Consider the following 19,952-nt stretch of genomic DNA (forward strand, 5'->3'; position numbering starts at 1 on the left):
ACAAATTTTTTCTGACCCAGACATATCAAAGCTTGTAAAAACTTATAGTTAATTTTTATAATTTTCCCTGTGTGAATGTTGTTGCAATTTGTACATTACCATTCATATTAGCAAAGCCACTAGGGTTTCATCTCAGCGCTGCTGTGCTATTATCCATTAAAAATTAATAACAAAAATTACCTCCTTAATTAATAGGCACAGGAGGAGTTCCTAACTCACTGCAGAATTTTATATTGCTTGTTCATCAAACTCAAAATAATTTAGCAACTACCTAATTAATTCCTAATTGATATCATTGGGCCATTACTTCTGCATTTGCATCTGGACATATACCAAGAGATACTGCCTTAGGTGTTTTTATATATAATGTCCAAAATAACTAACAAAAACAACAGAAAATTCTTCACCCAATCATCCAAATGACCATTGCATTGTTTTTATCAAACAGTGATAAATAAAGTGTATTTTCAATTGAGTAACTCATCTGCAAATTATAAAGACCAAATTTAATACGAAGTAACAATCTGGTTTTCTCTCTGAACATTAATGATTTGGGTTAATAAGTTTTAAAATATTTAACATAGGAAATTTATTATTTCTCTTAGAATTACTATTTGAAATATGTTGTGGTATCTTAGACACATGACTAATATCTGGTAAAAAAAAAAAAGTTTCCATGCATTTAAATGCATTGGTTTTAACATAAAAAAAAAAAATGTACCACCTATTACAAGCAAAGTGCCCTAATTAATTTTTGAATAATTAGTACCAACACAACATCACTTATTTTTTTTTTAAGATTTATTTATTTATTTTATAAAGAGGGAGAGAGTGCAAGCAATGGGAAAGGAGCAGAGGGAGAGGGANNNNAGAGAATATTCAGCAGGCTCCCTGCTAAGTGTGGAGCCTGAAGCAGGGCTCGATCTCAAGACCCTGAGATCATGACCTGAGCAGAAATCAAGGGTCCTATGCTTAACCGACTGAACCACCGAAGCGCCCCTACCAGAACATCACTTAAAATGATACACAGAGTTGAGATTATAAAAATTAAAATCAGAAAGCATATTTTAAAACAATATACGATCATGATGAAGTTAAGAAATTAAGGATTATAAAAAATATCAGTGATTGGACAAACTATGACAAGGAATTTAAGATGTCAAGAGATGAAACCAACTTGTAGTGGGCTCCTATTTTATTCTAGGCAACTATGAAAGGCAATTTGCATATAAATGTCTCCTACTTAGGATGATATTTTGAGATAGTTTTATTGTCATTTTACAAATGAAAAACAAATTGCTTAAAATAACTGGATCATCTGCCCAAGATCACTGTGGTACAGCTGGAATGCTAACTTGGGTATGTCTGTCTTCAAAGTGACTACTCTCTTTTGATATTAATTTGTCATTTCTTTAATTAGAATGGATCTTTAAGATGCAATTTCCTCCCAGAGAGTTCTTGTGAGCATTAACTTGAGACAGCCTAGGAAAAGAGCATAGCTCATTACATTTAGTTTTCCTTTCCATCAACTTGGATTTCCAGTTACTACTTGCTAAAACTGATGCATAACCAACTCCTAGTAGCCAAGAAAAGAATTGGGAAAATGGCATTTTAATGAATATGTTCCAAACAGGTAACACCAAATGTGTTTTAGCTTTATTTAATTAATTACGATGCTTCACTGTCAAATTTCAGGTGCATGTTTCACATCATTATTTGAAGATACTACTACAAACAGTCTAAATAGAAATGTGACATTGTTCTAGTTTATCGTGGAAAAGAAGAGCTAAGGATTAAATGTTCTGAAAGCAAAATTCAAATTCTTATTCTTATTTCTTTATCGAATACTATGCACTGTCCAATATTTAACTGGCATTATGGAAACAACTATTTGTAGAAAAGTTATCTTATTTAGTCACCTAAGGGTAACATTTTGCAAACAGTTTGTTTTGATGGACTCATCAGGAAGTAACATTGTTTAACATTAGATATGCTCTTGGGCTTTATGGCAATTACCTTAAAGTAAGATGAGGAAAATGATTGACAACATCTACCTCAACTATTTTCAATGTTAAAATTACCCGAAGAATGTTAATATGTACAAGGAACCGAATTTTATTTTTGGATTAAGCAAATTCTCATAAAAATCCCTAGCTTTTGCTACACTGATATGTCACCATTTAGAACTGCTTCTACTGAATTGGTAGCATGCTGCCACCAGCTTGTACTAAAAGGAGTTGCTGAAGAAATTGTTCTTGATGTCAATCATTTATACCTTATAAAGACATGTGAACAAAATACCTTTCCGTTCTTAGTAACAAAAATTCTTTATTTAATAAAATGCATTGACTGGTTGACTGAATGATTGTTGGCATATGTTTTTAATCATGCAACTGGCTGTGTTTCCTTCTTCACATATGTTAGGAAAGCACTCCAAGTAACATTTTTCTACTCACTATAGTGATACTAATATATGTTTTGTGTGCCAACCTCACTGGTAGTAGCTTCATCTTATTTTTCATATCTTCTTTTATCACTATTCTATTCTCCTCAAGTGATTATTATTTGCAAGATACTTAAATGAACAGAAAAAAAAATCCTCCCCACAAACATGTAAAACCCATAAGAAAAATAAGGAAAAATATACTGCTGGTATTTTTCTTCTACACACTGTACAGGTCATAACATATATTTCACTGTAAGGAAAGAAATTTTAAAGATCTTTATTTATTTATTTGAGAGAGAGAGAGAGCGAGTGAGCACAAGAGGGGGAGGCAGGGACAAAGCTAGAGGGAAAGGAAGACTCCCCACTGAGCAAGGAGCCTGATGTGGGGCTGGATCCCAGGACCCTGGGATCACGACCTGAGTTGGAGGCAAATGCTTAATTGACTGAACTACCCAGGTGTCCCTGTAAGGAAAATTTTAAAGTCATTTATTTGAGTCTTAGAGATATTAAATGCTAGTAAATTTTGTTGGTACTTTTTTCCCAAAAAAATACTATTGAGGTATATCTAACAAACATCACTGCTATAATCTTGCATGATTCAATTTGTGGCAAAAACAACACCATACCAATGAATAAGAGAGTGAAGAGAAATATAAAAAGTGAGAAGAGTCACAAATATATTTTTTTTAATTTATCAAGGTATAAAAGATAGCATCTCATATTTTTTTAATCAAAACTGTTTGGTCATGTATGCATTATAAATGATTTATTAGGTAAAGAAGCAATAAATATAATATTTTGCCACAGGGGAAATGAATGTCTAGCATTAAACAAATTGATAATCCCATATTTGAAACATGATGCATATTAATTATTTATTGAAAATATTATCCAGAAAAGTAATTTAAGCATTTATTCAAGAAAAATATGATTAAAGACATCTGGAAGACTTATCCATAGGATTTTTAATCTAAAAGCTTAGCTTTTAGATTAGAATTTGCAAAGATAAAATTAGATAATGCCAAGATCAAAGTAAATTATTCAGAATAGTTGCTTTTATTTTTTTCTCCCCAAGGCAAGTCTCCTTTTGAGAACTCACTTTGAAATCATATACTTTTCCCTCACTGATATTGTCCTTTCTTACTTTCATTAATAATAACAATAATAATAATAACCACTTACTGCACTATAAAACAGATATTTCATTTGCACTATTATTTGTACTACCTCTCCCTTTAGTAGGAGTATGTTAATTTAGGTCTCCATAAATACATTTAAATATTAAAAGGCTTTGTGGAACTTTACTCAAATTGCCCACTGCACTGGTCAAAAACCAACTTTAAAACCTAACTGTAAACTCACAGTTCGCCTTTAGAGGAAAATACAAATAAGCAAAGAATGAAGAAAAAAAAAAAAAAAGATGTCCAAAATTATTACGACAATAATGAACAGCCATCTTTACCAAGGTAGGTATAGTACAGTCATAAGTGCAAAATTTTCAACAACATGATGAAACACCTAGACACATCCAATTGTGCAAGTATGTAGGCATTTCTACAACAAAGACCTTGAGCCCCACAACTCAAATTGGGTTTTTTTCTGCTTTGTTTGTGCTTTTCTAATATTTTAATTGCCTAGTTGATATACTTTAGCTCATATCCCCTATACTGCAAGTAGTACATCAACTAACAATGATTCATATTATATGAACACTAACTATGTACACTTATTAGGCATTCTGTTTCCATTAGAATGTCTTTTTGTATGTTAAATCACTCAATATGAGTAATGTCCAATGTATACATGTTGAAAGAAATGAGAGGAAAGTTTTTTTAATTTCATAGTTTCTAACACTGTATAGTAAAATAGATCTAATTAAAGGTCTTTGATTTTTCTATAGAAAAATAAAATGATTCAACTTTACTAATTTTTGTTTTATTTTTAATCCATTTTTATTCATACACATGGCTAAAGATTTCTAGCTATGTTTTAAATAAAATAATTTAAATTAACAGAGAGCAACTGAGCATCTCCTATATGCAAATTACTGTAGTAAAAAGGACAGCAGAAATTCTACACCTTCTATACATGGTTATTTCTCCAGTCTTTGCAGATTTAACCATTAATAATTGTATGTTAAACTGAATAAAATTTATAAATGTCACATATGACAATTACTAGAAATATATCACTAAATATTTTCAAAACAAAAATATTTCTCTGGGCTTTTACAAAAATCACCTTGGCCATTATATTAAGCCTTACTATAAATTGCTATGAATCTTTGCCTTAATAAGACTCCAGAACCAAAAATTGAAATATTTTACCCTAACAAACTTTTTTTAAACCCTCCAATGATTTTTAGTAATGTAAGTAATAGAATTTAATGGTACCATTATTTTAGTTCTCAGACTTTTGAAAATCACTTTTATTTAAATCATCATTTTAAAATGGCTAGCATTAATGAGTTTTTTATCAATATCAATTATCAATAATGAGCTTCTTATATTTTGAGAAGACCTTTAATTATGTTGCTTAATAAAAATATAAATTGCATAAAACCTATTCAACCAGAAATTCTTCTTTCTGAGCTAATGTGCATAAACAGATAGTTGTGACTTTTTTTAAACCCTATGATGTGTCATCCAAAGTGAAATAGGTTTTCAAAAGACATTTTATTAAGTAACATTAAACAAACCCAAGTCACTCTAAGGAATATTTCATTTATCAGAATTGTACTTCAGGTAAGCAAAGTGAGATCATTTACCTCATGAAAAATTTGTTTAACTCAGTTGATTCAAGAGGTCTTCCGGCTTGGCTTCAACCAAGCTACCTACATCCTGAAGTAGACTTGGGAGATTCATAGTTTTTAGTATATCATCTTTTTCCTTATAATAAACTAATGAAGAACATAGCACTCATTACTTTATAAAAAATGAAATTAAAGTTAAAAAATGGTTGTTTTTGTTCCCAGATAAATTGAGCTAAGTCTTTATATTTTTAAGTCACCCTTTGCTCTTCATCATGATGGCCTACCAAACATAACTGAGATTGCTACATTATCTACAATTCTTTTAAATTATTACTTGGTTTTATTTTTATTGTGAAAATCTTTAAAAATGCAAAAACCAGGACATATTACAATTAATGCATGAATCTTTCACTTCAAACACCTATTGCTCAGCTTTGAAAATTTTCAACAACTTTCCAGTTTTGTTTCATCTATTCCCTCTTCCAGACTTCTTGGTAAAGTAAATCTCGTTTATCATATTGTTTCAACCACATGCCTCTCTCTAAAGTTTTCTTTCTTTTTTTTTTTTTTTAAGATTTTATTTATTTATTTATTTATTTATTTATTTGACAGATAGAGACAGCCAGCGAGAGAGGGAACACAAGCAGGGGGAGTGGGAGAGGAAGAAGCAGGCTCCCGGCGGAGGAGTCTGATGCGAGGCTCGATCCCAGAACACCAGGATCATGCCCTGAGCCAAAGGCAGACGCTTAACGACTGAGCCACCCAGGCACCCCTCTAAAGTTTTCTTTAAAAAACAAAACAAAAATATTCGATACCCAACAAAATAAATAACTCTGTAATAATTTAGTCATTTTTCAAATTTCTCCATTTTTATAGTGTTTTAAGTCGTTCAGTAAGCGTGCCAACAAAGATGTCACACTGCATTTGCCTCTTTTAATCTACAATATCCCTCCACTTATCATCATGCCATTTATTTGTTTAAGGAACCAGACCATTATCCTGTAAAATTCCTCACATTCTATATTTGGTTGCTGGATTCCCTCTCTCCTCATCCCAATATTTCCTGTAAAATCTACAATTTAATCAAGAGAACTGAACAGATCTAAGTACTTGTAGGCAGGAGTGGTGGTGCTGTGTGCTTCTCTAGGCATTGCATTAAGAGGGGAAAATGTCTAGTTGTTACAATTTTAGTGATGTTAGTGATCAGTGGATTTAGGTATTGCCGGTCTAATCCAAAATTGCAAGTTCTCCATCAACAACATACCCTTACAGCCATGCCAGGGCACATACAGACATCTTCATTATTCTTTTAATAACTGCTCATTATACCATTGTATATTCAACAAATGTCCTATTGAAGAACATTTGAGTTGCTTCCAATATTTTGTTATTAAAAATATTTTGCAATGAATAGTTATTTGCTGACATTATTTTCTGATTCCAGTATTTTAGGATTAAATTTCTAGAGGTTGGATATTTGAATCTAAAGGTAAATGCATGTATAGTTTTGCTAAATATTGACAATTTCCCTCCAAAAGGGTGTACATTCTCACTATACGTAATTTTTCTAAGATAAATACACATGAATGACAAAATTGTATAATGTATCTGTATAAAAGGGAGATAAGTCTGCATTTTTAAAAGACTATCTGTCAAATCAACTGCAGCAAGAATGTTTTAAAAAATGATTGTCCTAAATTTGTATTCAACCAGAAAAAATTTTAAAGTAGCTTCTTTAGAGATTAGCCTACAATAAGAGTAATACAATATAAACATTGTAAAATGTAAAATATAAACACTACCTTCTTTTGACAATTTTTAATGTGATATTATATATAATATAAAAATACTGCATAAAAGATCATTATAAAATATTAGAACGGGAAATAACCTTAGAGATTATGTCTAATTCTTAAAAGTTAAAAATACGGACGCTAAAATCCAACAGGTTGATTTTCTTAAATATGTGCAGCAGAAAGGCCAAGATTTTAAAGCTGCAGTTTAATTTTTTTTTTTTTTTCTTGAGAGAAAGAGAGAAAAAAAGAGAGTGTCAGGGGGGAGAAGGAGAGAGAGAATCTTAAGCAGGCTCCACAACCAGCATGGAGCCTGATGCGCAGCTCGAACCCATGACCCTGAGATCATGACCAGAGCCAAACTCAAGAGTTGGACACTTAACCAACTGAGAAACCCAAGCACCCTGATATTATTTCTACTCCAATTTGAAAATGACTATGTTAAAGATGTTATAAGCAAAACAAACAAAAAACAGCTTGTCTTGGTACCCAAATATCTAAATATGAATAAACAATTAATCCCTATAACCTACTTTAACAGTAGTAACTTAGGTATTTGAAGATATGATGATTTATGCTTTAATATAAATTTAAACTATTACAAATATAATGGGCTTCCTTCTTCATTCATTCAACAAGAATGTACTTATCTCATACTATAAATATGTGTTTATGAGTATGTGTTTGTGGTTGTTATTGGCAATTATTAATTTTGAGGTCAACCTTATTGCATCAACATTAACCTATGCAGCTATTATTAAAGCAGTTAAGATTTTGAAGAGTAAACGTTGATCTACAAAACCTCCATTTGGTTATATAAAATAAATGAAAAATGGGATTGTAATGGTTTTTTCTTCCCTCAAAAAGAGAAATATTAACTTTTCCACTATGTATTAAATTGCAATTTCCTTCTTTGAAATCCCTTTATAGGTTTTTTTTTTTTTCCTATTTTATAATTGTCTTCCAACTGGATTTGTATTTCCATAACAGATTTTAAGATCACCAGAATCATGTGTCAATGGTACCTAGCATGTGCCTTGCACATATGATATACAAACTGGAGATGGAAAAGACTGAATGCATCCTAAACAATATAAAGTTTATCAATGAATTGATAAATGATTAGGATCAGAGTTGTATGATATTGTGCATTTATTTAACACTTACCAGAAGGATGAAGATTCTGTTCTTCTAAAAATTCTAAATCAAGCATTAGATCATCTTCATCCAGTTCACAAGATCCCAAATTATTCAAAACATCCTGTAGAAAAAGTAAAATCAATAGTTAGAAACCAAACCACTGAGAAATTGAGGAAGTATCCACATACAGATGCCATGAGCTTTAACATTATCTGCTCAATAAAATATTCTAAGACTTATTATAAAAATCTTAACTTCCACTAAAACAGCTAAAGAGGATATAAGGGTTTTTTTCAAATGTATAGAAGTCTGTGAACTGAAACTTTTTTTAATATTTATCTTTCAAATCTGGACAACATTCTTCTGACACATTTAATGAATTCTCAAACAAATTTTGTATACAGTGACAGCTGTGAGATATTAATTTAGACCATACTTAAAAGCAAAGATCCAGTTACCATTTCCCAATCATTTGCTTAAGATTAGGAATGATGAACAGAAGAAATAAACATCAATTAGATTAAAAATTAATTACTGACTTTCATAATGCCATAAACATCAGAGCTAGATTACATTTTTTCTCCCCTCCCCTCCCCTCCCCCCTCCTCCCCTCTCCTGTCCTTTCTTTTCTTTCCTTTCCTTCCTTTCAGAGGGCAAATAGCAAAATAAACCAGAAGGGATATTGAGAAGTCTTGAGGGGAAACAGTGATATGCAGCGGTAGGAATTCTTGAGGGAGGAATAAGGTCCTAATTAGTGTATTTGTGTATATAGATAGGTGGTGACTATATTTAAAAAAAGCAATAATTTAACTTTTAGAGACTAGATTGAAGTAACAAGACACTTTTTGTACTTTTATACAAATGTACATGATGCTACATGTAGTAACTGACACTACATCTTAGACCACTTTTTCTATTGATGTGAATGTTACCATAATCATTTAAGTTTAAAGAACTAAATATTCATTTTAAAAAAGCCCAGTGGGGGCGCCTGGGTGGCACAGCGGTTAAAGCGTCTGCCTTCGGCTCAGGGCGTGATCCCGGCGTTCCGGGTTCGAGCCCCACGTCAGGCTCCTCCTCTATGAGCCTGCTTCTTCCTCTCCCACTCCCCCTGCTTGTGTTCCCTCTCTCATTGGCTGTCTCTATCTCTGTCGAATAAATAAATAAAAAATCTTTAAAAAAGCCCAGTGATATTGTCAAATGGAATCTGAACGCCTTAGTTCTAGGGACCATGTAAGGACACTGTGGGGGGAAAAAAAAGAAAGTAAGGACACTGTGACTTTTAAATAAATTATTCTCACGGTAAAAAAAAGAAAAATAGAATTAAACATTACTAAACTTTAGAATCATATGGTATCCGTGAATAGAACACAATAGTTTCAAAGGTGAAAAATATCCGCAAATCTAGGGGATTCTCTCTACCAATGAAAGTTACAAGTAGTCATTATCTCATTGTATTATATTATATTGTATCTGTATTAATTACAAGGTAACTAGTAATTTGAACTATAAAAAAAGTCAACTGTTACTGGCAGTTTTATGACATACTGTGGCAGGAATAACCTACGGGGAATAAGTTGTGTATTTACATAGCATCAAAAGAAGTTATAAAATATAGGCAACAAAAGATAAGCTGCCATCTTCAAAAATGCAAAATAGAATATTAAAGCAAGAAAAGAAGCATAATTCAAGTTGAACAGGAAAAAGAAAGAGTTTAGAAAAAGGAAATTTGGTAAAGACACTATTTTTAGTGTCTACTAAGTGCTATCCAAATGAGAGAATCTTAATCTGGAAATCGAGAATATTTTGGTTTAAAAAAAAAGTTTTATAGTGAAAATGTAGCACTTTATCCAGTTTCAAATTAGTCTAAGTAATTTTAGTCTTATATTTAGAATTTCATTGACCAAGATTATATTCTTGTTTTTAATCTAGAATTCATATGTTGAAGTCCTAACCCCCAGTACCTTAGAATGTGACATGTGTGGAAAGAAGCCCTTTAAGGAAGAAATTATATTTAAATAAAGTTGCATGGGTGGGTCCCAATCCAATAAGACTAGTGTTCTTATAAGAAGAGGATACTAGGACACTGGCAACATGGACAGAGGGAAGATGATGTGGGGACACAGCAAGCAGGCAGCCATTTGCAAGCAAAGGAGGATTCAGGAGAAATCAAGTCTGCCTAGACTGTAATCTTGGACTTCCAACTTCCAGAACTATAAGAAAATAAATTTCTATTGTTTAAGCCACACACTCTGTGGTATTTTGTTATGGCACCCCCAGCAAACTAATACAGTCAACACCATTTAGAAAGCAATGAAGGTTGAAACAAAGGAAGAAAGGAAATAAATGAGTACCTGGAAGATGGTTATAACCTTTTTTGTTATGCCCACTAAGGACATCTTTTTCATTATAGGATTCTATGGTTTTCAACACAGCATTTCCCTCTTCTGTTTGAAACCACCCTGCCCAATCCACCTCACTATGGTGGTACCAGGTTCTTACATGAGTCAAATCCCCTGCCTTTAGTAGACGATCCAAGACAGGCATCTTAACCAAATTTGCTGATCACAACCCTTTTGCACAAATGAGACAAGTTTCTGTTTGGTGATAGATATTACAAGATGTAAAATGACATCATCACAGAGGCCTTGGATTTCATTAAGACCAGTCTAAGTTCACTTGAAAAATAAAATGTCATAGTAGCAAGTCTTCTGGTTCTTGGTTCTAAAAATTCCAGAAGTCCAAAGGCATTCATGATCTTTTCAAGGTTGAATTTTGAATTTTTACATTAATACATCCAAAAAAAAAAGCTTGAAAAAATAAATTTTAAAAAAAGGTTTTTTTTAACAAGGAAATATTTAAAAATTCTGCCACTGATATTCCTACATTTAATTTAAGAAGGTAACACCAAGAAACTGAACAAATTAAATTTGGAAAACTTACTGTACTGTTTCAATTTTATTCTCATTTTGCAGGTGACCCTTGACATTTGGATTAGGTTGGGTCCACTGACCACCAATCTAGATGAAGTGCTCTTAAATCTACTAATCCTAATTGTTTTGATATCTTGCTTACAAAGCACTTTCCTGTTAGTATAGTGGAGTCTTTGAATCTGGTAAAACCTCATAATAAAAGGAGACAAAATGCACCAACGTATGTTACAGAAAAAAATCAATATGAACCAAACTTCAAAATAATATCTTTTCCAGATCTCTTTTTAAAAGAGACCAATAGCAGTAACAGTACGTTTGGCCTCAGCCAGCACTTATGGGCAATCCAAACACCTGCTGCCCAATATTCACCAACAAAAAAGACCAGGGCTCCTTGGGGGAAGGGGAAAAAAGCAAGAAAAAAAAATGTGTCTGTGTCATCCTTTTGTGACCAGAAAACAAGTTTCATCCTTAAAAAAAAAAAAAAAAAAAAAAAAAAAAAAAAAAAAAAAAAAAAAAATCTGAGGCAGGTTTGAAAAGCTGAGGAAGCCTAAATGGCTTTTCCCTGGCTAATCTCTGACATACGAACATGTGAAAGACAAATTCTGACTAAATTAAACAGCTTGAGTCTGTTGGAGGCTGAGAGTTCATACTACTCAACTAGAAATGTTGACATGAAAGATATAAAGAGGCTCTCGTACTGGGTGTCATACGTAAGTGATGAATCACTAAATTCTACTATTGAAACTAATATTATTATATGTTAACCAACTGGAATTTAAATAAAAACTTGAAACAAAAAAAATAAAGAGGTGCTCATACACACACACACACACACACACACACACACAAAACACATAGAGGGAAAAATTTCTTTAATTTCTATTGTTTTCCAATAAATAGTTAATATATAGGTATTTTGTTTTTCTAACTATATGTATGCTTATAATAAGATGACATGTATTTCTTTCTATTTGTGTAAGGAGAGCCCTATAAACATCAAAGTAGGAGCATCAAAGTAATTCTGTACCAGTAATAGAAAATATTGATCAACTTTGATGGGTCACACATAATAACCAAGTGGAAAAGGAGTCCAGCAGTTAATTAACACTAATGATCATATCCTGTATCTAACAGGGCACAACTGTGTTTCAAACATTTGATAAATTAGTGGAATATCTAGAAGCGGTAACTAAGCAGAAAAAGTCTCTCATCTCCTAGAAGATAAAAAGATAGCTCTACATAATAAAGATGTAATAATGAAAGTGCATGAGTTTTTAATAACATGCATACAGCAGACCTATATATCATAACAACAGGGAAACTAAACTGTTTTGTAACACAAGCAATTTGGACTTAAAAAAACAAATCGTTTTGTGAGGAAACACCAGTATTGCCCACAAAATTAAAAGCTAGGCTTGAACTTAAATAAATAAGGTATGAGGGCATATAACAAGTAGATTTTAATTGTAAGAAGAAGTCCAACCTGATGGCCAGTATCCTCAGTTTGAATTATCTCTGAATGTATAGCAAATTCCAACGAGTAGACAAAAAACTTTCTAATTAAAAACCCAGAATGTGCAAGTTTAAGAGATGACTTTCTTATTCTTTTAATTCTAGCATGGTTACTATATCTTAGGAAAGTCTCAGAAAGCTTTGAAATAGTCTCAGATATCTTTGAAATCCTAGGGAAACATGAAAATTTCCACATCAGCAAAGTATAAGAAGAAGAAAGATAAAAAGAAATGTAAATTCCTAGCATCAGCATATTAGTAACCAGTTTTAAGGTAAGAATATGATAGGCTTTGGGATTATTGTAATATGCATATTTTTTTTCTTTAAAAGTGGCTAAAGCATTTAAGATAAATTGTCATGTTAGATTTGGTATTTTAATAACACTTTAGGAAGATTTTGATTATATAAAATTTGAACCAATATTTAAAGGTCATGGAAAATTTATTTTAATCCATATTCTAATTTATTGGTATGTAACATTTGTGTGGGTATTTTGAAAAGAGTTGGTTGTTTAATTGTAATGAAATCCTAATTATTTACTAAATTCATAGTATTAATAAACTGGATATTAAATCAAGTACAATTACAACTAAGTATTCTCTAAGTAGACATTTAAAAATCTATCAGTAACACTGATTACTCATGTAATCTCCCAAATGACTTAGACCAATTAAAAGTAAACTAAAAAGTTATTAATGTAGTAATTTAAAAATTAATCTTCTAAACCCTAGGGATATAACAATAAACCTAATAGTGCATGTTTTCTTCCTTCACAGATCTTACAGTTAACTGTATTCCAGTAAAGAAATACCATTTTTTAGAAATAAAGTATTTTTTTTTTAATGAATCAATCTCCTGTGTTTGGTTAGTGTAAAGCAATTCTCCAGAGCCTGGTTGCCATTGGCTAAAATAATAAAATTGAATTTCTGAAGATACTAAGTTGATAAAACAAGCTCTGATCACTCCATTAATATGTAACCATTCCAAACACCCATTCTAAAATAACCTTTAGCATTGTTTCTTTATTGCAATAAAGATAATATTTATGACCCTACTAAAAATAAAGGAAGCTGAGACATGTCACCATACAAGTACGCATTGCTTTAAAAAGAAGGAATTCCATCAAAGGATGTTATTAAATTATTAAATAATTCTTTAATTGTGACGTTATAAAGATGTTATTAATTGCATATTTATATTGCTCTATTTTAGTCAAAGGATTATCCAAATAGGCTTAACTTATCTAAAAGACAACGTATGGCATCCTGGTCTGGACTTACATAGTTGTTTATAAAATATGCAGTTGACATAGTACAAATGCTCTGATCATTACTTGATCTAAAAGTGAAGAGATAACTATTCAAAGTAATAAGAGGTAGTCAATCTGGTCTGCATTCTTCTTTTAATCATTCTACATTATAATCAGGGACTGCTAGGATATACATATCATTCTCCAATAGTCTAATCATAGGAGTTTTCACAGAATAACCCCAAATAAAATATTATCTTTTTGAAAATACTATTTTATTATCAAAAATGTATGATGTAGCTATTCTAGGAGACCCACAGTCAAACTTTCCTGTGTGATCCTAAAAACACATTCTGAGATTTGCCTTACAATTAATTATACTTGCCTTTACCTGGTAAAAATGATAAGGTCCACTAACTTGGCAAGTGTCTTTAAATAATTCATATTACCCCAAAAAGATAAATCATACAAATTATAAAAAATGAGAAGTGTAAAAGTGGAAAGGTACACACATCATCAAAAACAGGCATCAGAATAGGCTGGGTACATATAACTTGATAAGACCTGAGTATCTATATATGCCGTGGAAAAGAAAAGAAAATACACCAATACATGGAAATATTTTTTAATGATATGATTTCACTGCTACTTTTTGGAGAGAAATTAACACAACAATATTTTATAACTACTGCTTTGGAGATAGTTATTTGATTTTGATTTCCTGATTGCATAAAGAAAGCATACTCAATCATTATAATAGAATTACCTTCATCTTTCAACATGGCAGCTGTGAAATATTTCCAAACACAGCTTGCTCTTTGCTAGGTACTAATTTTCTGTACAGTTTTATGTAGCTCAAAATATATTTTTAATAAATATTTTCAGAAATATGTCTTAATTCTATCACCCCATATTCATAAGACTTCCCACAAGTCCAAAAACATATATTTTGCAAATATGAATGATCTTGTGTTATTCATTAAAATAATATATTGTTATTATAAATATGTGCAAAGGAGAATAGTGTGTTTTAATTATCATGTGCCTGCTGTTGGTGGGAATGCAAGCTGGTGCAGCCACTTTGGAAAACAGTTTGGAAGTTTCTCAAAAAGTTGAAAATAGAGCTACCCTACGACCCAGCAATTGCACTACTAGGTACTTACCCCAAAGATACAAATGTAGTGATCTGAAGGGGCACCTGCACCCCAGTGTTTATAGCACCAATGTCCACAATAGGCAAACTACAGAAAAAGCCCAGATGTCCAGCAACAGACAAATGGACTACAGAAGGGAGGGGGGGTTGGGGATGGGGCAACCAGGTGATGGGTATTAAGGAGGGCATGTGTGGTGATGAGCACTGGGCATTATATTCAACTAATGAATCGTTGAACACTACATCAAAAACTAATGATGTACTATATGTCAGCTAAATGAGCATAATAAAAAAAAAAAGAAAAAAAAAGAAAATACTCTTTAAAAAAAGAAGACATGGTATACACACACACACACAATGGAATACTACTCAGCCATCAGAAAATGAAATCTTGCCATTTGCCATGACATGGATAGAACTAGGGGGTATTATGCTAAGTGAAATAAGTCATCAGAGACAGACAATTATCATATGATCTCACTCATATGTAGAATTTAAGAAACAAAACAGAGGATCATAGGGGAAGGGAGGGAAAAATAAAACAAGATAAAACCAGAGAGAGACAAGAGGTTGGGAAGATGGCAGAGGAGTAGGGGACCCCTTTTTCAGCCGGTCCCCCGAGTCGAGCTGGATAGGTACCAGACCAGCCTGAACCACCACGGAACCAGCCTGAGACACAGGAAGATGCATCTGGATCTCTACAAATGAACATCTCCAGCGCTGAGTATTGAGGTAAGGGAGCCAGGAAACCTCGCACAGATATCAGAAGATAAACGGAAGGGGGAGGGAGCCGCCGCGTTCGGGAGCCAGGAAGTGGTAGCCACCTGCACCGGGGAGCGGGCGGACTCGTGGACGGCACCCGCGAGAGAACAGACTGGGACGGTGAGCGGGGAGCGCACGCCACCAGACTTCTCACAGAACTCTGGTGTACTCACTGGAACCAGACCAAGACCAGGAGCTCTGGGAGCGCGGGGGCAGCTGGCGGCTGGCGGTGTTAGAAACACAAAGGACAGAGACGGGCCGGCCCTGGAAGTGAGGGCTGGGACGCCGGGTGTGGGCGCACATCCCGGGACGCTGCAGGGTTGAGCAGCACCAACAGTAACGGAGTTAAAGTGGCCAGAACATCAGTGGAGAATGGTCCGCGATCCATCTGTTTTGAGACAGAGGCTGAGATTCGGCCGCTGCTGCTCTGACTCTCAGAAGAGGCACAGCAAACCGCCAGGGAAAGCTGCCAGAGAACAAAAGCCTGGAAAGTCCGGCTCACAGTGTGCCCATCCCCATCCCCCCTTGCAGGGGACACGGAGACTCTACCCAAACAGGGTTGCCTGAGTATCAGCGCGGCAGGCCCCTCCCCCAGAAGGCAGGCTGAAAAATCAAGAACCCCTCATCCCTAAGATCCCTATAAAAGAAGGGCACACGGCCTGGGTCCTGGTCAATAATTTGGGCTCTGGACAACCCTGCAACCTCTCCTCATCAGAATGAGGAGAAGGAGAAATCCCCCCCAGCAAAGAAAAGACAATGAGTCTGTGGCCTCTGCCACAGAACTAATGGATATGGATATAACCAAATTATCAGAAGTGGAGTTCAGAATAACAATGGTCAAGATGATGTGTAGACTTGAAAAAAGTATTAACGAAAATGTTAATGAGAATATAAAATCTCTAAGGGCGGAAATGAGAGCAAATCTGGAAGAAATTAAAAATTCTATGAGCCAAATGCAGTCAAAACTAGAGGCTCTGATGGCCAGGGTCACTGAGGCAGAAGAACGTGGAGGACGGGTTAGTAGAAGAAAAAGCGAAAATAGAATCTGGACTTAAAAAAAATCCACGCCCACGAATGTAGGTTAGGGGAGATCACTGACTCAATGAAACGATCCAATGTCAGAATCATCGGCATCCCCAAGAGGGTGGAGAAAAACAGAGGTCTAGAAGAGACATTTGAACAAATTGTAACTGAAAACTTCCCTAATCTAGCAAGGGAAACAAACATTCGTGTCCAAGAGGCAGAGAGGACCCCTCCCAAGCTCAACCACGACAAACCTACACCACATCACGTCATAGTGCAATTCGCAGATATTAGATCCAAGGATACAGTATTGAAAGCAGCCAGGGCAAAGAAATCTCTCACGTACCAAGGCAAAGGTACCGGACAGACCTGTCTACACAGACCTGGAATGAGAGAAAGGGTGGGGGAGGCATTTTTAAAGCTCTTTCAGAGAAAAACATGCAGCCAAGGATCCTTTATCCAGCAAGGCTGTCATTCAGAATTGATGGAGAAATAAAGACGTTCCAGAATTGCCAGTCATTGACCAGTTTCGTAACCACAAAACCAGCCCTACAGGAGATATTAAGGGGGGTTCTATAAGGTAAAAAGGCCCCAAGAGTGATACAGAACAGAAAGTCACAACCAATACAAACAAAGACTTTACTGGCAACATGGCATCATTAAAACCATATCCCTCAATACTCAGTCTCAATGTAAATGGCCTGAATGCTCCCATAAACGCCACAGGGTTGCAGATTAGATAAAAAGAAATGACCCATTCATTTGCTCTCTACAAGACTCATTTTGAACCCAAAGATACATTCAGACTGAAAGTAAAGGGATGGAATACCATCTTTCACGCAAATGGACCTCAAAAGAAAGCTGGGGTAGCAATTCTTATATCAGATAGATTGGACTTTAAACTAAAGACTATAGTTAGAGACACAGAAGGGCACTATATTATTCTTAAAGGAAGTATTCAACAAGTGGATATGACAATTATAAATATATATGCCCCCAACAGGGGAGCAGCAAGATACACAAGCCAACTCTTAACCAGAATAAAGAGACATATAAATAAAAATACATTAATAGTAGGGGACCTCAACACTCCACTCTCAGAAATAGACAGAACACCCTGGCAAAAACTAAGCAAAGAATCAAAGGCTTTGAATGCCATCCTTGACAAGTTGGACCTCATAGATATATATAGAACACTACACCCCAGAACCAAAGAATACTCATTCTATTCTAATGCCAAAGGAACTTTCTCAAGAATAGACCATGTTCTGGGACACAAAACAGGTCTCAACCGATACCAAAAGATTGAAATTATCCCCTGCATATTCTCAGACCACAACGCTCTGAAATTGGAACTCAACCACAAGGAAAAATTTGGAAGAAACTCAAACACTTGGAGACTAAGAACCATCCTGCTCAGGAATGACTCGATAAACCAGGAAATCAAAAATCAAATTAAACAATTTATGGAGACCAATGAGAATGAAAATACAACAGTCCAAAACCTATGGGATACTGCAAAGGCAGTCCTAAGGGGGAAATACATAGCCATCCAAGCCTCACTCAAAAGAATAGAAAAATCTAAAATGCAGTTTTTATATTCTCACCTCAAGAAGCTGGAACAGCAACAGAGGGACAGGCCTAATCCACGCACGAGGAAGCAGTTGACCAAAATTAGAGCTGAAATCAATCAAGCAGAAACCAGAAGTACAGTAGAGCAGATCAACAGGACTAGAAGCTGGTTCTTTGAGAGAATCAATAAAATTGACAGACCACTGGCAAGACTTATCCAAAAGAAAAGAGAAAGGACCCAGATTATTAAAATTATGAATGAAAAAGGAGAGGTCACGACGAACACCATTGAAATTGGAAGGATTATTAGAAATTTTTATCAACAGCTATATGCCAATAAACTAAGCAATCTGGAAGAGATGGAATCCTTCCTGGAAACCTATAAACTACCAAGATTGAAACAGGAAGAAATTGATTTCTTAAACAGGCCAATTAATTATGAAGAAATTGCGTCAGTGATAAACAACCTTCCAAATAACAAAACTCCAGGCCCGGACGGTTTTCCTGGGGAATTCTACCAAACATTCAAAGAAGAAATAATACCTATTCTCCTAAAGCTATTTCAAAAAATAGAAACAGAAGGAAAGCTACCAAACTCATTCTATGAGGCCAATATTACCTTGATCCCCAAACCAGGCAAAGACCCCATCAAAAAGGAGAATTACAGACCGATTTCCCTAATGAATATGGATGCCAAAATCCTCAACAAGATCCTGGCTAATAGAATCCAACTGTACAATAAAAGGATTATCCATCATGACCAAGTGGGATTCATCCCTGGGATGCAGGGGTGGTACAACATTCACAAATCTATCAGTGTCTTAGATTTTTTCCAAAACAAAAATTCAGAAATCATATGATTCTCTCAATAGATGCAGAAAAAGCATTTGACAAAATACAGCATCCTTTCCTGATTAAAACCCTTCAGAGTGTAGGAATATATGGTACATTTCTCAAGATCATAAAAGCCACCTATGAAAAGCCTACAGCAAATATTATTCTCAACAGGGAAAAGCTGGAAGCCTTTCCCTTAAGATCAGGAACACGACAAGGATGCCCACTCTCGCCACTACTATTCAACATAGTACTAGAAGTCCTTGCAACAGCAATCAGACAAAAAATAGAAATAAAATGTATTTAAATTGGCAAAGAAGAAGTCAAAATGTCTCTCTTCGCAGATGACATGATACTCTATATGGAAAACCCAAAAGAATCCACTCCCAAACTACTAGAAGTTATAGAGCAATTCAGTAATGTGGCGGGATACAAAATCAATGCTCAGAAATCAGTTGCATTTCTGTACACGAATAACGAGAACGAAGAAAGAGAAATCAGGGAATCCATCCCATTTACAATAGCACCAAAAACCATACGTTACCTTGGAATTAACTTAACCAGAGACGTAAAGGACCTATATTCTAGAAACTATAAATCACTCTTGAAAGACATTGAAGAAGACACAAAAAGATGGAAAAATATTCCATGCTCATGGATCGGAAGAATTAACATAGTTAAAATGTCCATGCTACCCAGAGCAATCTACACTTTCAATGCTATCCCGATCAAAATACCAAGGACATTTTTCAAAGAACTGGAACAAACAGCCCTTAAATTTGT

At 34.3% G+C, this 19,952-nt stretch overlaps 1 protein-coding gene across 2 annotated transcripts in view; it reads right to left on the reverse strand.

Annotated features, from left to right (window-relative positions):
• The window catches only part of CCSER1 (coiled-coil serine rich protein 1), a 733,960-nt gene that overhangs the window by 490,727 nt on the left and 223,281 nt on the right, over positions 1-19,952 (reverse strand). For both annotated transcript variants that reach the window (XM_040625038.1, XM_040625036.1), the window contains exon 4: positions 8,159-8,252. In XM_040625038.1, coding sequence (XP_040480972.1) covers positions 8,159-8,252 — 94 coding nt within the window. The remainder of the gene's footprint in view (positions 1-8,158; positions 8,253-19,952) is intronic.

The sequence above is a fragment of the Ursus maritimus genome, unplaced genomic scaffold, assembly GCF_017311325.1.
Source record: "Ursus maritimus isolate PB19 unplaced genomic scaffold, ASM1731132v1 scaffold_8, whole genome shotgun sequence".
Lineage (NCBI taxonomy): Eukaryota > Metazoa > Chordata > Mammalia > Carnivora > Ursidae > Ursus > Ursus maritimus.